Here is a 25921-nt window from a genome sequence, read left to right as displayed (position 1 = left end):
TAGAGGAATATCGTTCAAAACTCACATACTGGGAAGAAAAATAGGAAAATGGGGTCCCCATCACAGCGGAGAAGGAGAGGCACAGATGCAGGCTCTGCGGTACAAGGGGAGGAGAGGAGTGAGCCCTCAGCCCTCGCTGGGTGGGGGATCTAGAGGGTCCCCTTTCTCCTAGCAGCAGCAGGGCCAACGGGTAAATAAAACAGGAGAGGACAGAGGCGGGAGCCCAGTCGGGGCGCTCAGAGATTAAGATTTGGTGTTTTGTTACCCCGGGACACAGCTCAGTCACCCGGGAAAACAGAACACAACGCAGAGGCTGGCCTTGGTACAAACAGCAAGCAGAGGCTGGCATTGGCACAAACAGCAAGCGGGAGAGACGACTTCAGCCCCCAGAGGCCGCATGGGGAGGCCTGCAGAGTCAGGGCCCGCGGGGACCATCGCAGGCCTCAGCTCTCTGGTCCTCTCCTGGTGCCCAGGGCACCCTTGGGACAGGGAAGATCTCAGCCTTCCTAACGCTGCGACCCTTTAACACAGTTCCTCAGGCTGTGGTGAGCCCCAACCCCGAAGCAATTTTTGTTGCTGCCTCATGACTTTAATGTTGCTACTGTTGTGAATCATAAGGTAAATCTCTGTGTTTTCTGATGGCCTCAGGTGACCCCTGAGAAAGCGTCACTGGATCCCCAGAGGGGTCGGGGACCACAGGTGGAGAATCTCTAGATGAGGGCGCATCTTCCTCACACGAAACCAGGCCGAGAAAACTTGAATCTTGGGACAGAGTTTCAGGGGGCTGCCTAAGAGCCGCAGCCCGGCGGCCCAGGACGAGGAGGGACCCGCGGGCACCCAGCCGCCCCGCAGCACCGAGCAAGGGTACGGCCCGCACCCCACAGTCCAAGCCCGTGACTAGGGCGCACTACAGACCCGGGAGCTCCCGACCCGGCCCAGCAGGCACGAAGCTCACGCGCATGCGCACAAAACACACCCTCCTGAGCCGCTGTTCAGGTGCGCTCGCGCTTCCGGCCGGCCTTCCCCATTGCCTTCTCGGGGCGGAAACTCCACAGCCAGCGCATGCGTCATGCTGCTCCTCTGCTCAATCCGGAGAGGCCCCACAGTTTCAGGTGATCCCGCCCCTCCCTCCCAGCGCGGGACCAATCGCGAGGCCGTGGGCGGGGCCTTTGGGGCACGAGACCCGCCCACGCCCCGCGCGAGCCGCGCAGGCAGCGTGCCGATTGGCTGGCGCCTCGGGCGCAGGTGCGCGCTTCCTATTGGGTGTGGGCGGAGCGCGAGCCGCCGAGGTTGCTCTGGAGGCTGCAGGTGAGCGCGTGCACGTGCCGCGGCTGCAGCCCTGCTGGCGTGCACGAGCACCGGGCCGCGCCCGCGCGCCCGCGGGGGAGCTAGCCGAGGAGCGAGGCCGCGGCGGCTGTGGGACTGTGCTCCGCCCTCTCCTCACCGCGGCCGCCGCCGCCGCCGCCGCCGCCGCCGCCGCCGCCGCCCCCGAGCCTCGCTGGGAGGGACCCGAGTCTCCGCCCGCCGCACTGCCAGTCCGACCCTCCGGCCGCCGCGGAGCAGCAGGCACGGCGCTGCGCGGACCCCGGCAGGTGCGGTGACGAGGCGCCGAGCGGCGCTCCGAGCCCCGAGCCCGCGCTTCGCGGCCCCGCTGCCCGCGCTCCCGAGGGCCGGCCCCCGACGAGGCCGCCGCCGCCGGCGCCGGGCGCTCAGCATGAACCGCGGCCACCGGCACGGGCTGAGCAGCGGCTGCCTGGGCACCATGGAGGTGAAGAGCAAGGTGCGCGGCCGGGCGGGGCGGCGGGATGGTGGACCCGGGCTGCCCCGGGGAGGACGCGGGGCGGCGGGATGCTGGACCCGGGCTGCCCCGGGGAGGACGCAGGGCGGAGGGCGATCTGCCGGCTGGGAGCACGTAGGAGAGAAACTTGGTGGCGGAGAGCGGCGGCGGGGAGCGCTCGCGTCTGCTCCGCGGCGCAGCCCCTGTTTTCCATCCTCCGTCTTCCCGCCTTGCTTTAAGGGTGGGATGGGGACCGCTCGACGCAAGGTGATGCGATAGCTTTGGGGAATCCCTTCACCCCCCGGGGCAGGAGTCCGAGGCTTTCGGAACACCCTGTTGTCTTATCATGTAACCCTTTCTTGGGGCTCGGGGGTACCTCGAATGGAAGAGAGCCTTTCTTTTTCCAGCTCTAACTTTGGTATGCATTTAATCTATGAAATTAACGCTATCGTCTTACTGTGGAGCAGCACTTGACAATGTGAGACGCTGCTGCTCTTTTCATTCCGACTCTTGAGTGCTTTCCCCCTTGGCGGGTCTGGCAGTCTGCTGGCAGTGACTTCAGTGTCCGAGGAATTCCTCAGTCTCAAGGCTGGCCGAGCAGACTAACCTGTGGGATTAGCTAGGGAATGCGTTCTCCCAAAACGGGGCTTTTCCGATGGAGTCGGCAGGTGGTATACGTGTCGGCAAGCTCCTCCTGACTTTGAAAGCCCAGTCGGAGCGGGATAGGATAGCCTGGGTTCTCTGGGAGTTCTAAGATGACAAGATGACCAGCTTCCCAAAGGGCGTGACTTCCCCCCCTAGCTCTGCTCTAGGACCACGTCTTGCCGGGTGGCTTTTTGCTGAACAACATGTAGGACAGTGCTCAGAGGGCTCTGCCGACAGGGAGAATTTATGGTAGACTTGAAGCAAGTCATACAAAAGGAGTGGTGTGGTTCGCACCCACGGCAAAAATACTAAGTGTGGGGGTTGAGAGACCGCTGGGGGAGTGTCGGTCCCAGGAGTCGGGTGAGGAGAGCTGCCTGGAGTCTTTGGGTGAGGTTGGTGGTTTCTGGGCTTGAGAGCAAAGTTCTATAACGAAGTGTCACAGACCTACATTTGCTTTGAATGTCTTTTTTTTTTTTTTTTAATCTCTTCTAACTCAGGCTAATCTGGAATTTACTATGTAGCAAGACAAGTGAAACTGGAAGAGTTCCAGACCAGCCTGGGTGCACAGGCTGAGACCCAGTCTGTTAATAAAGGGAGGGAGTGACTTATGTATCCGAACAGGCACTAGATTCAAACACAGATCTGTTTTAGTAATAACAGGGCTGTTGGTGCTGGAGAGATGGCATTGCAGTTAAGAGTGTTGGCACCGCTCTTGCAGGAGACCAACATTCAGTTTTCAGCAACCCTGTCAAGCAACAATCGCCTTTTAAAAACTTGGGTATTTCATGTGTGTAAGTGCCTGCATATATGTCTGTGCGGCGCCACCTGCATGCCTGGTGCTCTAGGAGGCCAGAACAGGGAGTCACATCCCTTGGATTTAGAGTTAAAATTGTGAGCCACCTTGTGGGTGCTGGGAACCAAACCCAGAGCCTCTGGAAGAGCAGCAGCGGCTAGTGTGATTAACCACAGAAGCGCTAGTGTGTGTTAACCACTGAGCCTTCTCTGCAGCCACTCACTGGCTGCAGGAGATCTGATGTTCTGGCTCCTCAGGGCACCTGCACTTGGCATATATGCACAGAGACACACATGTACACATAGTGTTTTTGTTTTATTTTGTGTTTTATGGTGGTGTAAGGAGCACACTGTTCCTGGGCTGTGCTCTCTCTGACATAGCAAATAAGGTGACTTGTTAGAATAGAGAGGTGATGCCAGGGGGTGACACATGCCTGTAATCCTAGCACTCAGAGAGGCAGCGGTAGGCAGTTCACTGTGAGTTCAAGGCTAGCCTGATTCAGGACAGCCTAAGCTACACAGAGAAACCCTCTCTGGAAAAACAAAAACAAAAACAAAACCTTAAAAAAAGAAATAGAAAGAATAGAGAGGGGACAATGACTGTAGAAATGCACTCTTTCTCTCTAGCTTTGTTGTGGCTGTCTGTGGCAGGCCGACCACATGAACTTTCTCCTGGCATTTTTCTGTAGTTTGGCTTGTGTGACTTGAGGTCAGAAAAGAAAACCACTTGTGATATTGCATCATACTGACACTCGGTTTTATACTCCCAATCTTGGTACTGAGCCTTTAATTTTTTATTGTAGAGAAAAAAAAAAGAGTAGAGATTCTAGGTGTGCCAATAAGTCAGGTAGAAGTGGGTCTCTGGTGGTAGGAAACAGAGCTCTTGGGGACTGGAATTTCAGGCTTTTTGTTTTTCTTTTCTATCTACTGATTTTTGAATATTTTACATAGTTCTGGCCAAAGTATGTGGTGTGTATTTCAGCTGCTATACTATACTTGTAGTGAGTGCTACCTTTTCTTTTTTTCTTTTCTTTCTTTCTTTCTTTCTTTCTTTCTTTCTTTCCTTTCTTTCTTTCTTTCTTTCTTTCTTTCTTTCTTTCTTTCTTTCTTTCCTTTCTTCCTTCCTTTCTTTCTTTATTTCTTTTTTTCTCTTCTTCCTTCCTCCTTTCTTTCTTCCTTCCTCCTTTCCTCCCTCCCTCCTTTCCTCCCTTCCTTCCTTCTTTCTTTTTTAGACAGGATTTCTCTGAATAGCTGTGGCTGCCCTGGAACTTACCCTATAGGCCAGGCTGGCCTCGCTCTCATAGAGATCCATGTTCCAATGCCTCCCAAGTGCTGGGATTAAAGGCCTATGCCACCACTGCCTAGCCACTCCTAAACAGAAGCTGGGCAGTCAGAACATACACTCAGGAAGTGCCGTCCCATTGTCTCACCTGTCAACAAATGACAGCATAGGCCAGAGTCTGTGGACCTTATTTGGGGATGAGGGGGTTGAGACAGGGTTTTTCTGTGTAGCCCTGGTTATCCTGGAACTCACTCTATAGACCAGGCTGGCCTGGGACTCAGAGTCTACCTCCCAAGTGCTGGGATTTACCTTTTTTTTCCCCCTTAAAAAAAAAAAATTGTAGCTGGACATAGTGGGGCACGCCTATAATCCCATTGCTCTGGGAGGCAGAGGCTGGTGGATCTCTGTGAGTTTGAGGTCAGCCTGGACTACACAGTGAGTACACAAACAAGGCTACACAGAGAAACCCTGTCTCAGGAAAAAAAAATGTGTGTGTGTGTGTGTGTGTGTGCACGTGCATGTGTGCATGAGTGCAGGCATCTGTGGAGTCCAGAAGAGGGTGTTCATGTGCTTGTGAGCCAGCAGACATGGGTGGGGAATAAACTCAGGTCCTCTGTGAGAGCAGTACGTGCCCTTTTTCATTATGTAGACCAGGCTGGTCTTGAACTTGAAGATCTGACTGCTTCTGCTGGGAGTAAAGACATGTGTCACTAGTTCTAGCTTAGCGTGGGTTTGTAAAGTTCATTTTATGCTTTGTGAATGGTAAAAATTCATTTAAATTTTCATTATATTTTGATCACTTGGCGTGCATGAGTGTGTTCGGATTCACGGTACCACAGTGTGAGTGTGGCGGTCAGGGGACAACTTTCAGAAGTTGCTTCTCACCACCGCTTGGGTCCCGGGTCACAATCTGAATGCAGGTTGTGAGGCTTGACAGAAGTACTTTACCTACGGAGCCATTTTGCTAGGCCAGTTTCACTTATATAATACCACAGTTAGAGTTCCTAACCAAAACTGGATAGTGTGTGGGTCATGCTGGGGTCTCCCTCACAGAAACAATTGTGTCAGATGGGTGCAGCACACACCTTTAATCTCAGCACTTGGGAGGCAGAGGCAGGCACATCTCCGAGTTTGAGGTCAGCCTGGTCTGCAGAGCAAGTTCCAGAACTGCCAGGGCTATGCAAAGAAACTCTGTAACCCTATCCGCCTTGAAAAACCAAAAAAAAAAAAAAAAAAAAAAAAAAAAGAAGAAGAAGAAGAAGAAGAAGAAGAAAGAAACAATAGTGTCAACTTATTATCTTTGCTCTGGGAAGGGAGACATGATACAGATAACAAAATAATGGATAGTGTAAATATAGATCTAGTTAGCAGTGTGATGCCAGCCACTAGGTGATTTCTTTGGTAACTGATTTATCTTCCTGATTGTTTTGCCAGAAAGTTCTCTGTAATCATACCGATGTCCTTAAGTAACCTTGGTCCCAAGGGCAGGGGCTGTAGCTGCTGCATTGGAGCCTGACTGGCATACTCAGGCCCGGTTGCATCTCCACCACAGCCAATCACCTCCCCCAAAGCCTTGGAGCGGTCTTGAGATGTACACTCCTAATTGCTCTTCATGGGCTGGTACAATACTAACAGTACAGCACCCCCATAATCTCAGCTCCCACTGCAAGTTCAAGAGCAGCTGAAGCTGCACACGGAGATCCCATCAGACAGACAACATTAGGGCTGGAGAGATGGTTCAGTGCATAAGGGCACAGGCTGTTCTTCCATAGGCGCAGGAGCCATTCCCCTTCTCTCCGGAAAACTAAGTTCTAGAAGGTGCCAACAGATGCTGGGAAACAAGTTCGTGTACATCTGGATTCCAAGCCAGAAAAATTACATGATGAATAATTGTTGGTTGGGTTGATTTCATCTCTGTCTAATTTTTGTTCATGTCCTAAGAGGTTCCTATAATCCTACTTTGCTGCAAGAAGTGCCCGTTCCCACCCCTCCCCTTTGCCAACATTGGGGGCGGGGGCAGTCATCTGCCGCTTGTATCTAAATACTGAAGCCAGAGAAGAAAGTGACGAGCAAAGTAACTTGCAGGCAGAAGCTTTGGGGGAAATCCAAAGGGTTAACTGATTAGGTGTATTCCCATTCAGACTCCAGGGGAGGTGGTAGCCTGGGGTGAGTCAGCCTGCACTGTGGACTCTGCTGTGCTGGGAGACCAGCCTCCAGAAAATGGAGGAGAAACTGCCTCTGATAACATCATAAGACTGGCTGATAGGAAGGGTGTTCCCTGGGTTTTATTTACTCTGAAATGTGTAGGTGTGACGAACTTTTTGAGAACTTTAAATATGAGTCACCTGATTTTCTTGACAAGTGTTAGTGTTTGTATCTCAAGAATGTGTTTTTGGAAACTTTGAATTTGTTAAGAGTAAGAAGTGTCCGGTAAATTTTAAGGTCAAACCATGGGTAGTGAACAGTGCATGTTAGAGGCGGGTGGGCCATAGGTAGAGAAAAGGCTGGGTGGCTGGGTGGCCTGGCTTGCTCTTGGTTATGAATGCCCGATGGGGTGGAGGGCCTTTCTCTGCCTGGCACCTGCTGGCTCTCCTAGGAATCTATACAGAAAAGGAGCCTGGTGGTCAAACATGTTTAGCGGACATTTACTTTATACATTTTTTCGTGGGGGTTCTGGACCGAGAGCCTTGCACATCTGAGTCCATTCTTTACTATTGATCTATGTCTCCAGCCTCAAAAAAAGAAAAAGGAAAAAAAAAAAAGGTTAACAATGGGAATTAACTATTCCTACCTCAACTTGTGGGATGAGCCAAAGTCTCCTCCTTTCCTTTTTTTTTTTTTTCCCTCTATTTACTATGTGAGTGTTTTTTTCTGTGTGTATCTATGTGTACCATGTGTGCGCCGCTTGGGGCCCTTGGAGGTCAGAAGAGGGCATCAGATCCTTGGAACTGGAGTTAGAGGTGTTTGTGGGCGCTGGGAGCTGAACCAGTTCCCTGCAAGAGCGGCACACACTCTTAACTGCCAAGCCATCTCTCCAGCCCAGCCCCTGGCATTTAGCTGAACATTTAATATGCTGTGTACCCAGTGACCTCTAAAGAGGGGGTTAAAATTATGTGAGGTGGCCCTTGTAGAAGACGGTAGATGAACCTTCCTTAGGTTCCCCATTTGAGAGTATTCCTAACTCCCCACTGGGAGTTAGGAAGCACTTTAATGTGTGGCCTTGGGGTACCTGGAAGGTAAATGGGGGAATGGCAGAGGGTGCTTCCTGCCGCCCTGTGATCTCCTGCCTCCCTGAGGTGATTATTCTCCTCACCCACTAATTGCCAAGCTTTTGAAGCAGGCCAGCCTCCCTTTCCCTAGAGCCCAGCACTGAGCCCAGCACACAAACAGGCTTCTTAACCAGATCAGGCAGGATTTAAAGCTGATGTGTTAATAAGCTTTCTTTTTTTTAACACTAACTTGGGGAAGATGCTCCCTTCCTGTCTGTAAGACTATTTCTTACATGATGACATCACTTATTTCATGCCAAGAAGCTCAAAGTCCACTTAGATCTGACTCTTACAGCCCGTGAAAAGATGATACTTTTACGTCAGGGGTGGGGAGTTAGGCCTGTGGATGAATCTGGTGCCAGACAAGGCTGGAGCTCAGTTGATACAGGGCTGTAGCCCCTGTGCCTCTCTGCCCCCCATTCCTGGCAGTGAGGTTCACAGCAAGGCCTTCTGTGGCCTCAGATTCACAGAGATCCTCCCGCCTCTGCCTCCCGAGTGGGACTACAGGCATACCCCACCACACCCGGCTAACCTTCTCTCTCATGCGTTTGTTATATTTGTAGTTCGGAGCCGAATTCCGTCGGTTTTCACTGGAAAGATCCAAGCCTGGGAAATTCGAGGAGTTTTACGGACTGCTGCAACATGTCCACAAGATCCCCAACGTCGACGTGCTGGTGGGCTACGCGGACATCCATGGGGACCTGCTGCCCATAAACAATGACGACAACTACCACAAGGCTGTCTCCACTGCCAGCCCACTGCTCAGGATCTTTATACAGAAGAAGGGTGAGTGCCTCCCGCGGAGGGCATACCTCCCCTTGCGGGGCCGCTCGGCTTTGCCTCGGACCTAGTGGCTCTGCCTCCGGTGCAAGTCTTAGGCTGAGCAGAACAAGGAGCTAAAGCATTATGATATTGCTGGCTTGATTAATGTCCAAGCATTCTGAATTTTTTTGGTATTTTTTTGAGACAGGGTTTCTCTGTGTAGCCTTTAATCCCAGCACTTGGGAGGCAGAGGCAGGCAGATCTCTTTGAGTTTGAGGCCAGCCTGGTCTACAAAGACAGTCCAGGACAGCCAGGGCTGTCAACGGAGAAACCCTTTCTCACAAAACCAAATATAAATAAACAGTTTTTAAAAGGGGAGGGGAGCGTTGAGCTGGAGTGGGATAAAGACCTTGCAGGTTTCCGGCAAACCTAGAAAGCAGCTTGAAAGGAAGGAAGCTGAACATTAGACCGCTCCCAGGGCTCTCACATACCTGTAACCTGGTTTCTTTGCTCTTCTGGGATTGGAGAAGCTGGAGTCCACCAGTCCCATCTGCTGATGGGCTGCAGTCTGTCCTGAGTGAGTTAGTGCTAATGGTCCCAAGTGCCCATGGTAGGTGGCCGGCTTCACAGCAGACACAGAATGCAAGAGGCTCTGTTGTCAGCTTGCGAGGAGCAGGTGGTTCGAGGAGCAGGTGGTTGAGACAGAGATGGAGAGCTAGCTGGCAGCAAGGGGGGCAGCCGAACACAGCTGTGGTTTTGAGCCCAGTAACTAGCACATTGGCAGAATCTGGCAATGAAGTGGGATTGCAGGGAAAATGGTAAGTTTGGTCCTAGGCTTAACAAATTATCTCAGCAGTCTTTGGAATTGACCACCCCATGTGGGTTAGACATGACAGTCTGGGGTCGGGGGTGGGAATCTAGAGATTGGCATACCAGAAACATGACAGCCGTACTCAGTGGCTCACGCCTGTAATCTCAGCTCAAGAGCTCAAGGCAGGCAGAGTACTGTGAGTTTGAGGCTAGCCTGGGCTCTATAACAAGACTCTGTTTCAAAAAGACAGAGCAAGCCGGTCACGGTTGCACATACCTATAATCCTGGCACTTGGGGAGACAGAGGCAGGCTGATCACTGTGAGTTCAAGGCCAACCTGGTCTACAAAGGGAGTCCAGGTTAGCCAAGACTACACAGAGAAACCTTGTCTCAAAAAATCAAAACAAGACAAAAAGACAGAGCAAAGCAACATAGAAGCTGGAAGAAGAGCAGAACTGGAGAGCAAGGCAGTACCTTGAAGTCATATCTAGGGACTGTTGGATCATGACTCACAATCTGGGAGAGAGCAGGGCAGGACAGTGATGGAACTCATCATTTTAAGCAAACTTGGTCATTTTGGTTGAATAATGACCCTTTCTTATCGACAATTATATATGTGTAAATATATATATATTTTTTTAAAGAATCATGCATCCATTTTTTTTTATAATTCATTTCCCTTTATTTTATGTGCATTTGTGTTTTGCCAGCATGTACATCTGTGTGAGTGTCATATCTTGGAGTTGCAGGCAGTTGTGAGCTGCCATGTGGGTGCTGGGATTTGAACCCCCATCCTGTAGAAGAGCAGCCAGTGCCCTTGACTGCTGAGCCGTCTCTCCAGCCCAGTATATACATTTTTCCATTCACTTGTTTTGTGAGGGAGAGGGATGTGCATGCCACCTTCTAGGTGCCTAGGTTAAGGGCTCACGCCACCATGCCTGGGAGATTTTTAGTGTTTAAAAATACCACTCTGGGGCGGTTTGATGACTCTGCGGATAAAGGCTGTTGCCACGAAGCCTGACAGCCTGAGTTTTTCTATCCCCAGTATACACGTGGTAGGAGAGAACTGACTTCTGAACTTTCTCTCTTATCATGGCACGTGGGCACACACACACACACAAAGCAAGGGAATAGGTGTAATACAAATATGTATGTTTCTGTGTGCGTGTGTGCATGTGCGCACATGGAGATTTAAGTCAGGCGGAGGCAGGAGGGTTGAGGGTTAGTTGCTGGGTACCCTGGACTACATAGTTCTAGATCAGCCGTAGTAAATGCATCGTGAGAGCTAGTGAGATGGTTCAGCGAGCATGGAGCTTACCACCAAGACTGAGGACCTCAGTGTGATCCCCAGCGCCCAGCATGGTGGCAGAAGGAAGCCAGCTCCCGGAAGTTGTCCTCTGGCCTCCGCACGTGCTCCATGGCACGCTCGCTTGGTGACAGTCTTAAAGCACAGAGTGAGTGAATGTAATGGCTACATTATGTCTTTAGTGAAAATTGGAAGGTGGTCAGCCAGTGAGCTGCTGCTTGAAACATTGTCGCCCACTGCAGCTAAGCTAATGGAGTCTCGGTGTCAGCAGAGTGGCCAGACCACCTGCTGCAGTGCTTTATTCTGCCCTGTGAACTGGGAGCTCCCTGCTCTGCCTCTGGCTTTGCCAGAGGGTCTCTTGGGACCTCCCTAACCAGTTCCCCTTGCCAGATCTAGGCAATTTTTGCACAGGCACAGGCTGCCTGGATTGCGTGCATGCTGTTGACCACCAGGTCCCAGTGTCAGAGTCGGAGACACTTACTCAGGGCACGTGATCCTGGTTCAGACTGAACGCCTTTGTAAACAAAAGGAACAGAAGCTCAAGCAGGAAGCTGCCGCCTCTGAGAGGAGCAGCAGAGGGCCTGGGTTGAGGCTAGTTGCATTTTACTGCAGAACTGCAGCAGTCTGTTTTCTGGTTCGTTATTGTTTTGTTTGTGTTTTGAGACAGGGTCTCACAGTGTAGCTCTTGCTGGAACTTGCTAACTTGCTATGTAGACCAAGCTGGCCTTGAACTCAGGCATGCTTGCCTCTGCAGCCTCTGTGCTGGGATTTAATTGCAGCCTCAGTCTGTTCTCTTAGCCGGAGGTTTGTCTTGTTTGTTTTGTGGTGGTCCTTGGTTTCGAACCTAAGGCCTCAGTATTAGGCGAGTACTGTGCCCTGAGCTGTACCCCTCATCTCCTCAGTGATTTTTCTCAAACGCTTAACCAAAGCCCTTAAAGTTTAAAAACTGTGTGATCTTTTAGAACCTGATATGCTGCTGAATAAAGTTTCCTTGGGTGGAGAGCTGGTGCTTGAGTGTGTTGCACACTTCGGAAAGTTCTATTTTGTAACAATTTTCTCTTTGGGGAAAAACCCCATAGTCTGTTTCTTGGGCTATTATCATGGAAGCCAAAATAAAACAAAACAAAAACCCGATATCTGAAAAGTTATTTTCACAGAGAGTTTTCAGCTCCCTCCTGGGGGTTGGAGTTTCTCCTGCTGTGGCCCGGCCAAAGGTGCTTGCCACCAAGCCCGACAACCCGAGTCGGAGTCCTGAAACCCACAAGGCAGAAGGAGAGAACTAATTCCCACAAGGCATCTCCTGACCTCCTGGCCTGGCACACACACGCGTGCACACATACACCACGTAGTCACATACAGTCAATGAGTGTGTTAGTTACGGTGGCACTAATTTCACTCCTCTAATTCCAGCTCTCACGAGGCGGAGGAGTCGGCTCTCTGAGTGTCGGTACAGCCAGGGCTCCATAGTGAGGCTCTGTCTCAGAACAACAACCTAAACCCACCAGGTCACTCCTGTAGGGTTGGGACAGAGAAGGGGGATGTTCCCAGATCTGTGCAGTCTGGGATCCAAGACGAGTTGAAGCACAGCGTCCTCTCCTCAGTCCCGTCCTGTTCCTGGCCTTCTCGCCGTGGTGCTTGTGTCTTAGGGTGCGTGAGCAGCGCTGGCAGGGCCTCCTGCTCTGCTGGGCTCATTCAGGACATGGCTCTGTGGCTCACACATCTGTAACTGGCAGAAAGTCAGCTCTTAGACCTTGACCTGGCACCGGACATGACTTTGTAGCCGTGTTTTGAGGTTACATTTTAATGAGCCAGGGTTTAATTTTAATACGGTCCAAGAGAGGCACGGTAGTTACTCTTCACAAGAGGCAGGAGAGGTGGCACGAGCCTGTAATCCTGGTAGGAGGTGGGTTCAGGACCAGCCTCTGAATAAACACAAAAGTAGATACTCCCACAAAAGGATTTACTCCAGAAACTGTAGAGCCGAGGTTCACGAGACATCTCGGTTGCTCATGACAGAAAGCCGTGTTCCCACCGCTAAGCCAGCGCGTCCTCGGTCACAAAGACCACAGCGTACACTGATTGTTTTCCACAGGCCTGTCCTGTCACTGCTGCCTCTGCCCCAGGCTGGTCACCCTCCTCAGTGCCTTCAGAGCTCCGTCTTCTCCACTTGGCATCAGGGAGCTTTCTGGAAAACCCAGATGAGTTATCATGTCCGGGTTCCTAGCCCACGTGAAGTCCTTCAGCCATGGCACTTGCCAGGAGCCCTGTCTGCACCTCCACTGTGGCCCCTTCCTTTCTGGTGTATCAGACTCCTTCACCTACCGCTGCCCAATCTTTCTGCATCTGAAACCTTCTTCCCCCTCCTACCCCATCACCTGCTACTGCTTTTCTCATCTCAGGAGACAACTCACTGCACAGAGATGCCCTGCCTCTGTCTATCCAGCCCACTCAGTCTCTACAGTCCTGCCGCTGACTGTTTGGCATTCCTTGTGCCGTCTCTCTATAGGCCCGCAGCACTGTGAGGGCAAATGCCCATCTGCTTCCTTCACTGGCTGTACCTCAGAGCATGGTGCCAGGCATGGCTTGTGAAGTAGTGGGTGATCTCTTCTTCTGTGGGGGAGTGGAGGGGTCTGCATGATCTGAGTGTTGGCTAAAGTGACATTCTATAATTGTGCATTGGGAGGGATTGGCAGGCAGGCCTGATGTTTGGGGGACATTTTCTTTTTTTTTTTTTTTAATTTATTTTATGTGAGGGTTTCAAATCCTTAGAATTGGAGTTATAAACAGTTGTGAACTGCCATGTGGGTGCTGGGAATTGAACCCGGGTCCTTTGGAAGAGCATACAGTGCTCTTAACCACTGAGCCATCTCTCCAGCCCCTGGGGGACATTTTCTTGAAACACATCTGCGTACTCCTTCCTTTACATCCTGCCCACAGCTGGTGGTAGAAGACGCACGGAGTCTGCAAAACCAGACAAGGTCTTGCTCTGTAGCCCAGACTGGTCCTGAACTCCCAGCGATCTGTGTCCACCCCCAGTGCTTCAGCTCTGAGTACTGTGAACACCTCCACACGTGGACTCTTCACTTCTTTCTCGTTACTAGGGTTGAACACCAGGTTCATGCCTCCTGGGTTATCGTCCTACCATTGAACACCCTAAGCCAATCTCACCTCACCTCCCTTTCTTTTTTTAAGACAGGGGCTAGCCTTAACTCTGCTGTATAACAAGATGACTCCTGATCCTCCTACCTCTTGCCCCAGTGCTGGGGTATAGGTGAGCATGTCCAGCCATGCAAAGCCCTTTTTGTTTTATTTTGAGACAAAGTCTCCATGATGTATCCAGCCTGGCCTGGAGCCAATTCCCCTGCCTCAGCCTCAGGTAGTTGACCTCACAAGCCTGTGCCACCAGGCCCAGCTGCCCTGTCTTCCTCTGAACTTCCAATGTGACAAGTTCTTGAGCCTCCTGAGGACTGTGCTGGGTGTCCGCTGGGTTTTCCTGTCCAGGAATGCCTGCCGCCCTTCTGAAGCTTGTTTGCCAGGTTTGCTTTCCGCACTGTGGGCACTTCTGTCTGCCCGCCATCACAGTGGGCTCACCCTCATCCAAGTGTGTGAGTCTGGGCCCTCAGTGTGCTCAGATGAGGGAACCATCTTCCAGAGCTAATGTTTAAAGAGGTCTCAGCCAAGGGGGAGGCCTGCAGGGCTCACTGTTAGGAACGCTGGGAGCCTGTGTGTGGGGAAGGCATCATTTTGGCTGCTCAGAAGCTTCTAGGTGAATCCTTGTCAGGGTCAGTGAGCAGAGATTGTTGGCAGAGGGACAGAGTTCTCCATACAGTTCCTTGGCCTGGGTCAGGTCTGCTGTGGGTCTGTGGGACGCCTGTGGCCTCTGGGAGTGACCTTGGCCTCCAGCTGGGCCCTCCTGGACGGTCACCTTTACACTTTACACTCACACGCTGCACCCTGGCCTGCTGCCAGTGCGTTTCTTTCCCAGTGGCTGGAAACTGATTAGCTGGGTGGGAGAACAGAGGTGCCTTTGTGCCGCATAGTGCTTCTGAGAATTTAGAGCGAGCATTCAGAGGGAGTCTTAGGCCGTGCCAAATTATGCAGATTTGGGTTTTCTCGGTAGGGTTTCCCATGATCAGGCATGTAGGCAGCTTGGTGGCCTTCTCCGTTTTCTGGTCTGGAATTTCCCTAGGCATGTTACGTGGGCTTCCACTATTGGTTGTTCTGAAATAAACAGTTCAGTGAAAGACTAATCCTAACGGCTTTTAGCGAGATTTTGCCAAAACCTCCTGCTTCGATGGATTTAATTTCTCAAACCTAACTATAAAGCAACTTTCTGCGTAAGGACACAACACAGACTTTGTGAGAACGTGATGGGTGGCAGGTGCTGAGACAGGGTATCGCTAGTGCTCTTCTCAGGGCCTGAGGAAGAACCAAACACTCCCACCTCAGCAGCTGTCCCTCGCGGTGGGAATCTGGACCTTAGTGGTCCGGTAAAAACACCTGGGTTCACCCTGTCTGGGATTATTTTGTATTCCTAATCCCCTAGGCTGGGAACGGAAGATAATGATGGGTGTCCCAGGCTGTGGCAGGTCCAGTGAGAAGGCAGCCAGAGGCCTGCAGGGCCCAGGCTGTCCATAACCAGAATTTCCAGCTAGTTCCTGGGGGGGATCAAGAGTGCAGGAGAGGTTTGCGCACTGCAAACCTGGGTTTTGCTGTTGTTTGTTTGGGTTTTTGTTGGTGTTCGAGACAAGGCCTTGTGTAGTCCAGATGGCTTCACTGTGTAGTTGAGGATGGATGGCCTTGGGCTCCTGATTCAGCTTCCCTGTCCCAAGCCCTGTAGCCCTGTTGCTACTGAAGTATTGTTTGTCTTTGTTAATTGACCGCCTTCTCCGATAGTTTTGATTTTGGCTTTTGCTCGGTTGGTCGGTTTAGGTTTTTGCTTTGTTCTCTGAGATAAGGTCCCTGGTGTAGCCCAGCCTGGGCTCTAACTCACATGTCCTGTCTGAGCCTCCCGTGCCTCAGGACTCCAAGCCCAGCCCTGACGTGGCCTTCAGCTCTCCCTGCTGGTCCTTTCCTTTTCCCTGTGGCCCTTCATTTTCATACCCTGGTGTTTCATCTGAGTTCTCTGCCTTCACCTTGTGACAGCGGTGTGTGGGGCTCAGTGTTTCTTCAGCATGTGACAGACTCCACTGGCCTGAGGAATTCATCCAGCTGCGCAGTTAGATGGGGTGTGGTTTTGTTGTCACTCATTAGATATCATTGGTCTTTCTTTATATTAACTGTGTGTGTGTGTGTGTGTGTGTGTGTGTAGATGTTGGCTCTCTATGGGCAGTGGGCCTCAAACTCAGGTCATCAGACTTGGCAGCAAGCACCCTAACCACTGAACCATCTCACCAGCAAAAAGGAAGTTTTACTGAAAACAAAGCTTTGCACTGTGGGAGCGGGGGATACACATCTGCTGGGAACTGGGTGATAGACGCAGTGCCACGTAGACGGGGCAGGAGCTCCAAATTTGCCAGTCTTTCCCACCCTGCCCCCAGTCTGTCACAGCACTGATGTCGCACCGTAGAGAACATGGAAGATCCCACATCTCTGCCTCTGTCGGTGGGGAGTGAGAGATTCAGAGCCCACGGGGCAGAAGGGAGTTTGTTTGCTGTGAGACAAATGTCCAAAACAATTGCTGCACCCTGGCGTCACTTAATTAAGCTGTGCGTGCCCCTGTGTGGTCAGCTTTCCTCCCTCTGGCTGCCCCTCCCACACTTCAGCTGCTGGTGCTAAAACTGAAGCCAGGGCCTCAGCAGTCCAAGGCAAGTGCCCTTACCCCCGCCACACCCCAGCCATCTTGCTCTTGATTTCCTTGGAATGAGTGTCCCTTCCCCTGTCCTTGTTTTGGATGTGATAAGCATGCAGAGTGGAGGTTAAATGAAGGGAAACGCACATTTAAAGGAGCTGTTTGCTAATCTAGCCCATCGAAAGCAGAGGCAGGGGGACTGCTCCAGTTTGGCCTACATAGTGAGCACCAGGCCAGCATGGCTACAGAGCAAAACTGTATTGCAAGTTTTCTTTTTGATGTTTTGTTTGTGTGTGTGTGTGTGTGTGTGTGTGTGTGTGGTTTTGGTTTTTTTTTTTTTATTATTTTCTTTTGAGACAGTCGCCCTGTGCAACCCTGGCTGTCCTGGAACTCCCTCTGGCTGCTCTTCCAGAGGACCCAGGTTCTATCCTGAGCACTTATATAATGGCTTGCAACTGTCTATAACTCCAGGTCCAGGGGATCCAATGCCTTCTTCTGATTTCTGCGGGCACCAAGCACACTTGTGGTGTACATACATACATGTAGGCAAAACTCCCATACATGTAAATTAAAATTTTTAAATATTTGTAAATTAAAATTTAAAGAAATTATTTTTGAGAGAATTTCATGTAGCCCAAGCTGGTGTCACACGCACTGTGTAGTTGAGGCTGCCCTTGAACTCCTGATCTTCCTGCCTCTTCAGCACAAGAGCTGGGATTGCGGGTGTGAGCCACTCTGCCTGGTTTAAGATTACTTATTTATGTGTGTACATGTGTGCCAACAGTGCGCCTGTGGAGGTCAGGACAACTTACGAGAGTTGATTCTTTATTCTACCATGTGGGTCAGGAACCAACTTGGGTGTGGCAGCAAACGCCTTTACCCCTGAGCCATCTTGCGAGCCCAGGCTGGTTTTTAAAAGTGAGTTTGTATGCTGAGCATTGTGGCACATCCCGTAATCACAGCCCTTAGGCTGAGGCAGGAGGACTGCTTTAAGTACAGGGCAAAACCCTGTGGGCAGGAAGGTGGGAAGAAATGAAGTTGTGCCCAGGAGTGGTGACATGACTTACCTACACCCATAGTTGCAGTGTCTCGGCTGCCTGGGTGACTGAGCAAGCCCAGCAGCGTGAGACACTCCACCTGAGAAAGAGGAAGGAAGTGTAAATGTGTAGGATCTACCACAATTTGTTTATTTAAATTTAATTTTAATTTTGTTCCGGTTGTTTTGGTTTCTAGGCTTTGAGACAGGGTCTCAGGATACAGTCCAGGCTGACCCAAGCGTGCTGTGATATAGCTCAGGTTGGCCTTGAACTTGAGATCCTCTTACCTTCTGTCTTAGGCGCCACAGCACAGAGACAACAGGTGTGTGGGTCATGCCTGGCTGTGTCAGAATTTCACTGGCCAGTTAGTGTGGTTCAGTAGTGACCTTTGCGAGGTGTCCGAGAGGGCCCTCTAGTGTTCTTTTGTGGCGTGGCAGTTAGCAGTGCAGTTCTGTGGGCTGGCTGAGTGAGCTAACCCCTCGGCTGCTGATCTGCACGCACGGTGCGCACTGCCTGGTCTGCTGGGGGACGATGTTTCCCTGCGGCTCTCTAACCGTCCCGTGTCTGCTTTCTCCAAGCAGAAGAAGCTGACTACAGCGCCTTCGGTACAGACACCCTGATCAGGAAGAAGAATGTGCTGAGCCACGTGCTGCGCCCCGACAACCACAGGAAGAAGCCCCACATCGTCATCAGCATGCCCCAGGACTTCCGGCCTGTGTCATCCATCATAGATGTGGACATCCTCCCGGAGACACACCGAAGGGTCCGTCTGTACAAGTACGGCACGGAGAAGCCCCTGGGCTTCTACATCCGGGATGGCTCCAGCGTCCGGGTGACGCCACATGGCTTGGAGAAAGTGCCTGGGATCTTCATATCCAGGCTCGTCCCCGGGGGTCTGGCCCAGAGCACGGGACTGCTGGCTGTCAACGATGAGGTGTTAGAAGTCAACGGTATCGAGGTGTCAGGAAAGAGCCTGGACCAAGTGACGGACATGATGATCGCCAACAGCCGCAACCTCATCATCACTGTGCGCCCGGCCAACCAGAGGAACAACGTGGTGAGGAACAGTCGGACTTCCGGCAGCTCCAGCCAGTCCACCGACAACAGCCTTCTGGGCTACCCGCAGCAGGTGGAAGCCAGCTTCGAGCCGGAGGACCAGGACAGCGACGAGGAGGACATCGTCATCGAGGACAGTGGCGAGCCTCGGCAGATCCCGAGGGCCACCCCCGAGGCCCAGAGCCTGGAGTCTCTGACGCAGATCGAGCTCAGCTTTGAGTCGGGGCAGAATGGCTTCTCCCCGCCGCAGGACAGCAGCCTGGACACAGAGCTGGAAACCCGCGCTCAGGGCCAGAAACTCTTAGAGGAGGACGGAACGATCATAACACTGTGAGCCGCCTTGTGCGTCTTCCGAGTGTGAGTGTGTGGAGCGCTGTAAAGCTGGCACGCAGCTGACCCCGCGGGCCTCCAGGCCGTGGTGTTCGTGGCTTAAAGTGTGTCTGGGATGGGCCGATTGCGGTGATGGTGCGAGTGTGAGGCCTCGGCCGTGGGGCGGGTGCTGCTCCTCCGCAGAGCCCTGTTGCCGCCCGCGGCCTGTCCCCGCCTGCCGTGCAGAGCCTGTTCTTTGCCCTCTGGGAAGTGAGCGTCTCTTCTTCCCACTGGGGACGTCAGTTCTTAGGTTCCCAAAGTTGATGTTTTCCGACTTAAAAATGTTCCTCTGTTAATTGTGACAAATTATTTTTCTCCTATGCAGTTTTTGTTCTGTTTTCCCATTTTCTAATACTAACCAGCTGGCCATGTTTAGGGGTGCTTCCTGCTACCCAGCCCTGGAGCACCCGCGTCCCCACCCTGTATGTAGTTGCCGCAGTCCTGCTGATTGCCCTTTAACCTGTTGGCCTCCTTATCCCCAGTCCATTGGAGGTGGTATCTGTCTCAAGCGATCGGGTGCGTGCGTGCGCATGTGCTGTTCAGTGTAGTTAGTGTGCTCCCAACACTCTTCCAGTGTACCAGGCAGCATGGATCGTTTTGGATAAAAAGCCCCCCAGGTTCAGAGACTCACACATAGGACAGATGTGCACTTTTTTTACCACTGAAGACGGAGTTTTTCTTCCTGGGGATTCTAGGGGCTGCCTGTGTCAAGTTCACTACCCATAGGGGTGATTGTATGAGTCTATTTATTCTTTCCTGTGCATCCGCTCAGGGCCTGCAGCTGCCTCCCCTCACCTGACTCCCTGCGTCGCACGCACAGCCACCGAAGTCTGCACGTGTGGACTCAGACCGCCCTGAGTCCCCGAGGTGGACAGTTATTTATTGCCTGGGCTCACGGCAGGGAGAGCGCGCACACCTCACAGCTGTGTCCTTTTACAGCAGCGAAGATTCCGACGACTCCGGGTTGAAGGACATTTTTTTTTTTTTTCTCTATGGTAAGAGCCGGCAGAAATGAAGTCTTGACCCCGTGAAGGGGGCGGACTCCACCGCTACTGAAGATGTTACCTGTCCGCGCCTAGCCGAGGCTACGTGCAGCGACGCAGTGACTGTTGAATCCACTGAGCTCTTCCTCCCCGGCACCACTGCCTAGCAGCCTCCCGCTTTGACCCCAGGCGCCGTGCGGGGCGGCTCCCGGCTGGAAGGTAACTTTAGGGTTAGAAGGCACAGTTGCGTACGTGAGCTGAGTGGTGCCCGGGTTCGACATTGTAAGTAAAATACTCCCACATACTACCTCTCTTCTCTCTCTTTCTCTCTCTCTCTCTCTCTCTCTCTCTCTCTCTCTCTCTCTCTCTTTTAACATTAGAACTTTTTCTCTTGGGGGAAAAACTTCAGGGCTTGACTTTTGTACAAATTTTAACTGTAAACCACAGATTTTTTTTTTCTTCCGTCTGAAAATGGAGATCAAAGCTGCTGATGCTTATTATATATTAAAGGACAATAATGTTAGCAATGATGTCTTACCAACTGAGTGAGTGAGCAGTAGACTTTTTGTGAGGCCAGCCGGTGAATCCTGGTTATGGGGTCCGGTCTCGGGTCTGGTTGGCTCCGTTCTTGAGGTATGTCAGCAGCTCAGCGTACGGTTTTGTTGTCCCGAATGTCTCGAGCCTCACTGTGAATTCTGTCCTGTCCTTAGTCAACTATGTCAAAAGATGCTGTGCTGCTGTGAACTGTGGATTTTCTAATTAAATTTTACATGCTATAACATGATTTTTACATGGATGATACTTTGTCTAAACTATCAAATGTCAGTATTTTACTACAGTTTTATTATAAAATGTACATTATCACTAAATGAACTTTGATTTAAAAAATCAAGTTAGCTTTAGTTACATATTATTTTTTACGAATAAAAAATGGACTTGTACAAAGGCTACTTTCTTGTTTGAAATTATATGAAGAGAGTACTTAAGGATGTTTACCAAGCATCCACTAGTTACATAGGGAGGGAGACTGAGTCACAGCCTCTTCCTTGACCCTTCTCCTGGGCTAATGCTGAGCCCAGAGCCTCTCGGTCAACACATTCCCCACCCCAAGCCACTCACCAAGCCTCTGTTTTGCTTTTGCGTTTTCGAGACTGGTATCAGTCCAGGCTAGCCTCAAACTCGTGGCACTCAGGGTCACAACTGGGATTGCAGGCACCTGCCGTTGTGGTCATTCTTCTTTTTTATTTTCTTTTAGGCCAGGTGCAGCGACAGGCCTTTGATCCCCAGCACTCAGGTGGCAGAAGCAGAGTCTCTGAGTCCCAGGCCAGCCTGGGCTACACAGAACATGTGTTACTGAGATAAACTATTCATTCTGTGTGTGTAAACACGTGTGTGTGTGTGTGTGTGTGTGTGTGTGTATGCTGGGCCACACTTGTTTGTGGAGGTTAGGTGACAGCTTGTAGGAGTCGGCTCTCTCCCACTGTGAGGAAGGGTCTCCTCGTAGCCTAGGTTAGCCTGAGACTCAGGGTCCTGCACCTGCCTGCCATGTACTTTCTCTCGGAGGCCCCTGCCCAGATAGCAAAGGGCCGGTTTAGTTTTCTCTTGTGGATTTTTATTTGATTTCAGGCTTGTTTTGTTTTTTATCTGAGGATAGTTACTTTGAGAAAGTCCCCTGTAGCCCCAGGCCAGCTTTGAATTAAGGAAGCTAGCTTTTGTCCCTCTTGCTTCCACTCCAGCGGTTGGCATATGCCACCAGCCTTGGCTGCTTTCTTGTGTGTTTGTTTGTTTGTTTTGGAACTAGATAGGTGACCAGGCTGGCCTTGAACTCACTGACTGAGACGCACCTGCCACTGCCTCCTGAGTGCTGGGATTAAAGTCGTGTGCCACCATACATGACCTCTTGGGGTTGTTGTTTTGTTTTTAGCTCTCACTGGTTAGCTCAGGTTAGCCTCGAACTTGGCATTTTCCTGACTTGGGCTCCCAAGAAGCTGGGGTCAGGTTCCAGGTGTGTGTATCCTTTGTTTTGTGGGGAGGGTAGGGTGGACCACAGCAAGTATGTAGACAGCTCGTAGGAATAAGTCCACTCCAGGCAACCACCTGAGTTCCGGGAATCCACAGTCTAAACAACAAGCGCTTTTACCAACAAGCCATCTTGCAGAGGCTGGTGTGAATATTCTTGAGTGGTCCTTGTGTGGCGAGTTTCTAGACCTGGTGATTCTTTCCTCCGGGCCTGGACCGAATCGTGGCCTGTACCGCCACAGTGTGTGAGCTGTGTGGCAGTCGTGGCCTGTACCAGGAGGCTCTGCCGTGGGGATTTGGGGATCCCAAGGCCGGTGAGATTCCCTGGCTCGTGGAACTGAATGGCTTGAGTCTGGCATTTCTGGGGTGTTCTAATTTATTAATGTGAGTATATGGGTGTGCGCTTATGTGTAACAACTTGGAGTGGCTGAACCGGCACTGGCAGAGCATCTCACCTGCCCCGAGGTAAGGATTTCTAGCTCAGCTGTCTGGTTTGTCTGATAGCTCCAAATTGCAAGGTGTTCCGAGTGGCCCACCTGGTATGACAATTCCAGTGGAGGCCCCGACAGACGGCTCAGTGGTTAAGAACGCCGACTCCTCTTCCATGGGGGCCTTTGAGCCCCAGGATGCACGTGGCAATTACAACCCTCTAACCCAGTTCCAGGGCATCTGACACCCTCTTCTGAGCTCCATAGGCACCAGGCACGGCAGGCACACGGTGCACACACACATGCAAGCAGAGCCAGGCATGGTAGGACATGCCCTTAAACTCGGGAGGCAGAGGCCGGTGGATTCCCGTGAGTTCCAGACCAGCCAGGGCAGCACAGTGAGGCCCTGTCTCAAAACACATAGGCAGTGCATCCAAGAGAGGACTTCCACCATTGTGTTACTGATTTAAAACATTAATGGTTGCTAGATCCGGTGGCACAGGCCTGTCATCCCAGCTACTGAGGAGGCTGAGGCAAGAGGATGGCAAATTCCAGGCCAGTCTGCGGAAACTTCGATCCATGTCAAAAGTAAACAGGGCTGGGTTGTCAGTGGTAGAGAGCTGGTAGGTTCCACCCCACTACCAGGAAGTGAATGGAACACTGTGGCAATGGCTCACGTGAGTTTGGATTCTCAGCACCCATGAAAGAGCCCCAGCCCTGCCTGGGGCTGCCTGACGAGTGGAATCTGTTTCCGATTCAGCAGGAGACCTTGTCTGAGAAAAATAAGATGAAGGGCCAACAAGATAGTTCAGTGAGTAGAGGTGCTTGCTGCCAAATCTAAACAGTCTGAGTTCAGTCCCTAGGATCCACGTTATAGAAGGAGAGGACCTCAGTTGTCCTCCTCTGACCAGGCTTGGTCACAGACATGGACACACACACACACACACACGTTCTGTTGGTTGGTTGGTTTTGGTCTTTTTAAGACAGGGTTTCTCTGTGTTGCCCCTGACTGATCTGGAACTCACTCTGTAGACCAGGCTGGCCTCACAACTCAGAAATCCACTTGCCTCTGCCTCCTGAGTGCTGAGATTAAAGGCAGGAGCCACCACAGCCCAGCACACATTTTTTTAAAATAAATATTTGAAGGAAAATAAGTTGCAATTGAGAAGCCAGCCAGTGTCAGCCTGGGCCCTCTGCCTGTAAGTCTGCATCCGTAGGCACACACCGTCACACATAGGAACTTGTGCATGCCACACACATGCACACAAAATAAGTAGCAACGAATGAATGAAGCAGCAGGCCCCTTGCTGCTTCCTCCTTTGCACCCTCAGCCTTTCTCTCAGGCAGGTTCTGTCCTTATGGTGGCAAAGGTGACCTACGAAGACTCCATCCTACCTATTCTGTGTCCTTGGCCCACCCTGTGCCTGAGCCAAGCAAACCCTGGCCTGGGACACGTGGCCCAAGCTGACCTTGGGGAGGTGTGGTTCCCTCACATCAGGACATTGGTCTCACGGGAAGAAGGGCTAAGGACACAGATACCCTGTCTCAAAACAGCAAAAATAAGCAATGTACTAGACACAGGGGCTGGAGGGATTCTCAGTGGTTAGAGTGCTGGCTGCTCTTCCAGAGGACCCGGGTTTGATTCCCAGCACCCACATCTGCTGGCTCAGGACAACCTGTGACTCCAGCTCCAGAAGATCCAGCACCCTCTTCAGCCTCTGTGGGTACCCCCACACACGCGACATTCACTTATGGACAGGAACGTCATTTATAAAATAGATGGGAATATATAGTGTGAACAGTTTTCCTGCTGGTTCAGGTGCCCTGGAGCTGGAGTGGGACAGCGAGATGGGACTGACAAATGGGGGCCCCCCGAGACCCTAGAGCAGGGGTTCAGTGCTTCAAGAGGTACCATTTGTGGAGGAGTCGAGTTTGCAAGGCTATCGGACTTGGGGGGGAATTCCAGAAACCCACAATTTTATATGAGCCATTCTGGTCTATTGAACCATCTCTTCGGGCTTCCCTTCACTAATTTTTATTTACTTTTAAGTTTTCTATGTTTTGCCTGCATGTATGTTTGTGTACCACGTGTACATCGGGTGGCCACGGAGATCAGAAAAGTGCCTCAGCTCCCACAGAACTAGACGGAGTAACAAATGGTTGCGAGCCACCATGAGTGCCGAAACTGAACCTGAGTCCTCTATAAGAATAACCAGCTCCCAAATACTGAACCATCTCTTCAACCCCCACTTTTTTATTGTTTTCTTTTTTCTTTATTTTTATTTTATGGTATATTAGTGTTTAGCCTGCATGTCTGTGTGTGGGTGTCAGCTCTTGGAGTTAAAAACAGTTGTGAGCTGCCACGTGGGTTCTGGGAATTGAACGCGGGTCCATCCGGAAGAGCAGTCAGTGCTCTTAACTGATAAGCTATCTCTCCAGCCCCCGTTTTTGTTTTTCGAGACAGAGTTTCTCTGTGCAGCCCTGGCTCTCCTGGAACTCACTCTGTAGACCAGCCTGGCCTCAAACTCAAGAGATCCACCTGTCTCTGCCTCCCAAGTGCTGGGATTGAGGGCGTGTGCCACCACCACCGGGCTCCCATTAATTTTTTAAGCTGGCATTTAAAGTAATGAATTTCGTTGTGGTATTTCCTTCATTTTTTGAGACAGGGTTTCTCTGTGTAGCCTTGGCTGTACAGCATTCACTGTAGATCAGGCTGGCCTCACAGCAATCCACCTGCCTCTGCCTCCCAGAGCGCTGGGAGTGCAGGCGTGCCCAGCACCGCACCCGACTTTATTGCGGTATTTTCAAGCATATGTGTTGAGGATGTAAACATGCTCCCCCCCACACCCCCCCGCCACTCCTGGTTGCTGTTGACACAGTTTGATGAGAAGTTGGAGATATTCGGAAACAGAGATTGGACTTGCCCTAAGGAACCAGCAGGAAGTAGCTAAAGCACTCCGCCTCCTCTCCTCACTAGCGTTCTTTCTGTCCTACCCAGTGTCGGGGTGGCAGGAAGGATTGGGTGGGGTATAAGAAACGTACATAAAATAGAGTCTAAAAGTGCCTTCAAGCGGCACTCCTGCAGATGCTAGTCTTTCAAATGCTACTTTATTCGGAGGTTCCTTAAAGCTCATACGTTCCTTCCAAACCCCCCTCCCCAACCCCAAGTAGGAAAAGAAGAAGCTTGTAAGGGAAAGGAGACATAGCAGCCCTCCTTACCTCTTCCTGCTGGGTAGGGTTATAGGATTCTTTTGGGGGCAATACCAGTGTCCGTCGTCAGGAAACCCAGAAGTCCAGGGAACCAGCGAGCGCAGCAAGCAGTCCTCTGTCTCTTCCCAGCCTCCGTGCCTTGTCTCTCTGGGCTGTCATATTTATACCTCTCAAAGTCCTCAGAATTCAACTAATTCCAGCTGGCAAAGACCACCCTCCCCAGAGACAGCTAACAGGTGTGGACAAATGAAAATCCCCCCACCGGGGATTGTAACAAAAACATGTTTACATATCATAAACCAAAACATCCACAACACATGTGCGTATTTATTTACTTAATTGTTTATTTATTTTGGTATTGTGCGGGCATGGTGTATGTGTGAGA

At 51.3% G+C, this 25921-nt stretch overlaps 1 protein-coding gene across 2 annotated transcripts; it reads left to right on the top strand.

Moving 5' to 3' along the window:
• Positions 1–1375: 1375 nt before the first annotated feature.
• Positions 1376–20825, top strand: Pard6b (par-6 family cell polarity regulator beta). Of its 2 annotated transcripts, XM_060382793.1 has the most exons (4): positions 1376–1780; positions 8329–8551; positions 18053–18857; positions 19897–20825. In XM_060382793.1, the coding sequence occupies exons 1-4, from the start codon at positions 1715–1717 to the stop codon at positions 19925–19927; spliced, it is 1125 nt and encodes a 374-aa protein (XP_060238776.1). In that variant the 5' UTR covers positions 1376–1714; the 3' UTR covers positions 19928–20825. The 2 variants fall into 2 exon arrangements, with proteins under 2 accessions (XP_060238776.1, XP_021493266.1); XM_021637591.2 differs by having other exon boundaries at positions 1379–1780; positions 18053–20825.
• The last annotated feature ends 5096 nt before the right edge of the window (positions 20826–25921 follow it).

The sequence above is a fragment of the Meriones unguiculatus genome, chromosome 4, assembly GCF_030254825.1.
Source record: "Meriones unguiculatus strain TT.TT164.6M chromosome 4, Bangor_MerUng_6.1, whole genome shotgun sequence".
Classification (NCBI taxonomy): Eukaryota; Metazoa; Chordata; class Mammalia; order Rodentia; family Muridae; genus Meriones; species Meriones unguiculatus.
This window is presented reverse-complemented; position numbering and strand designations above follow the sequence as displayed.

Bases quoted from the DNA above. Each gene is read 5' to 3' on its own strand.
- Pard6b (XM_060382793.1), top strand. From the start codon at position 1,715: ATGAACCGCGGCCACCGGCACGGGCTGAGCAGCGGCTGCCTGGGCACC. The intron at 1,781-8,328 runs GTGCGCGGCCGG...TTATATTTGTAG, and splicing joins CCATGGAGGTGAAGAGCAAG to TTCGGAGCCGAATTCCGTCG. The intron at 18,858-19,896 runs GTGAGCCGCCTT...CTCTATGGTAAG, and splicing joins GACGGAACGATCATAACACT to AGCCGGCAGAAATGAAGTCT.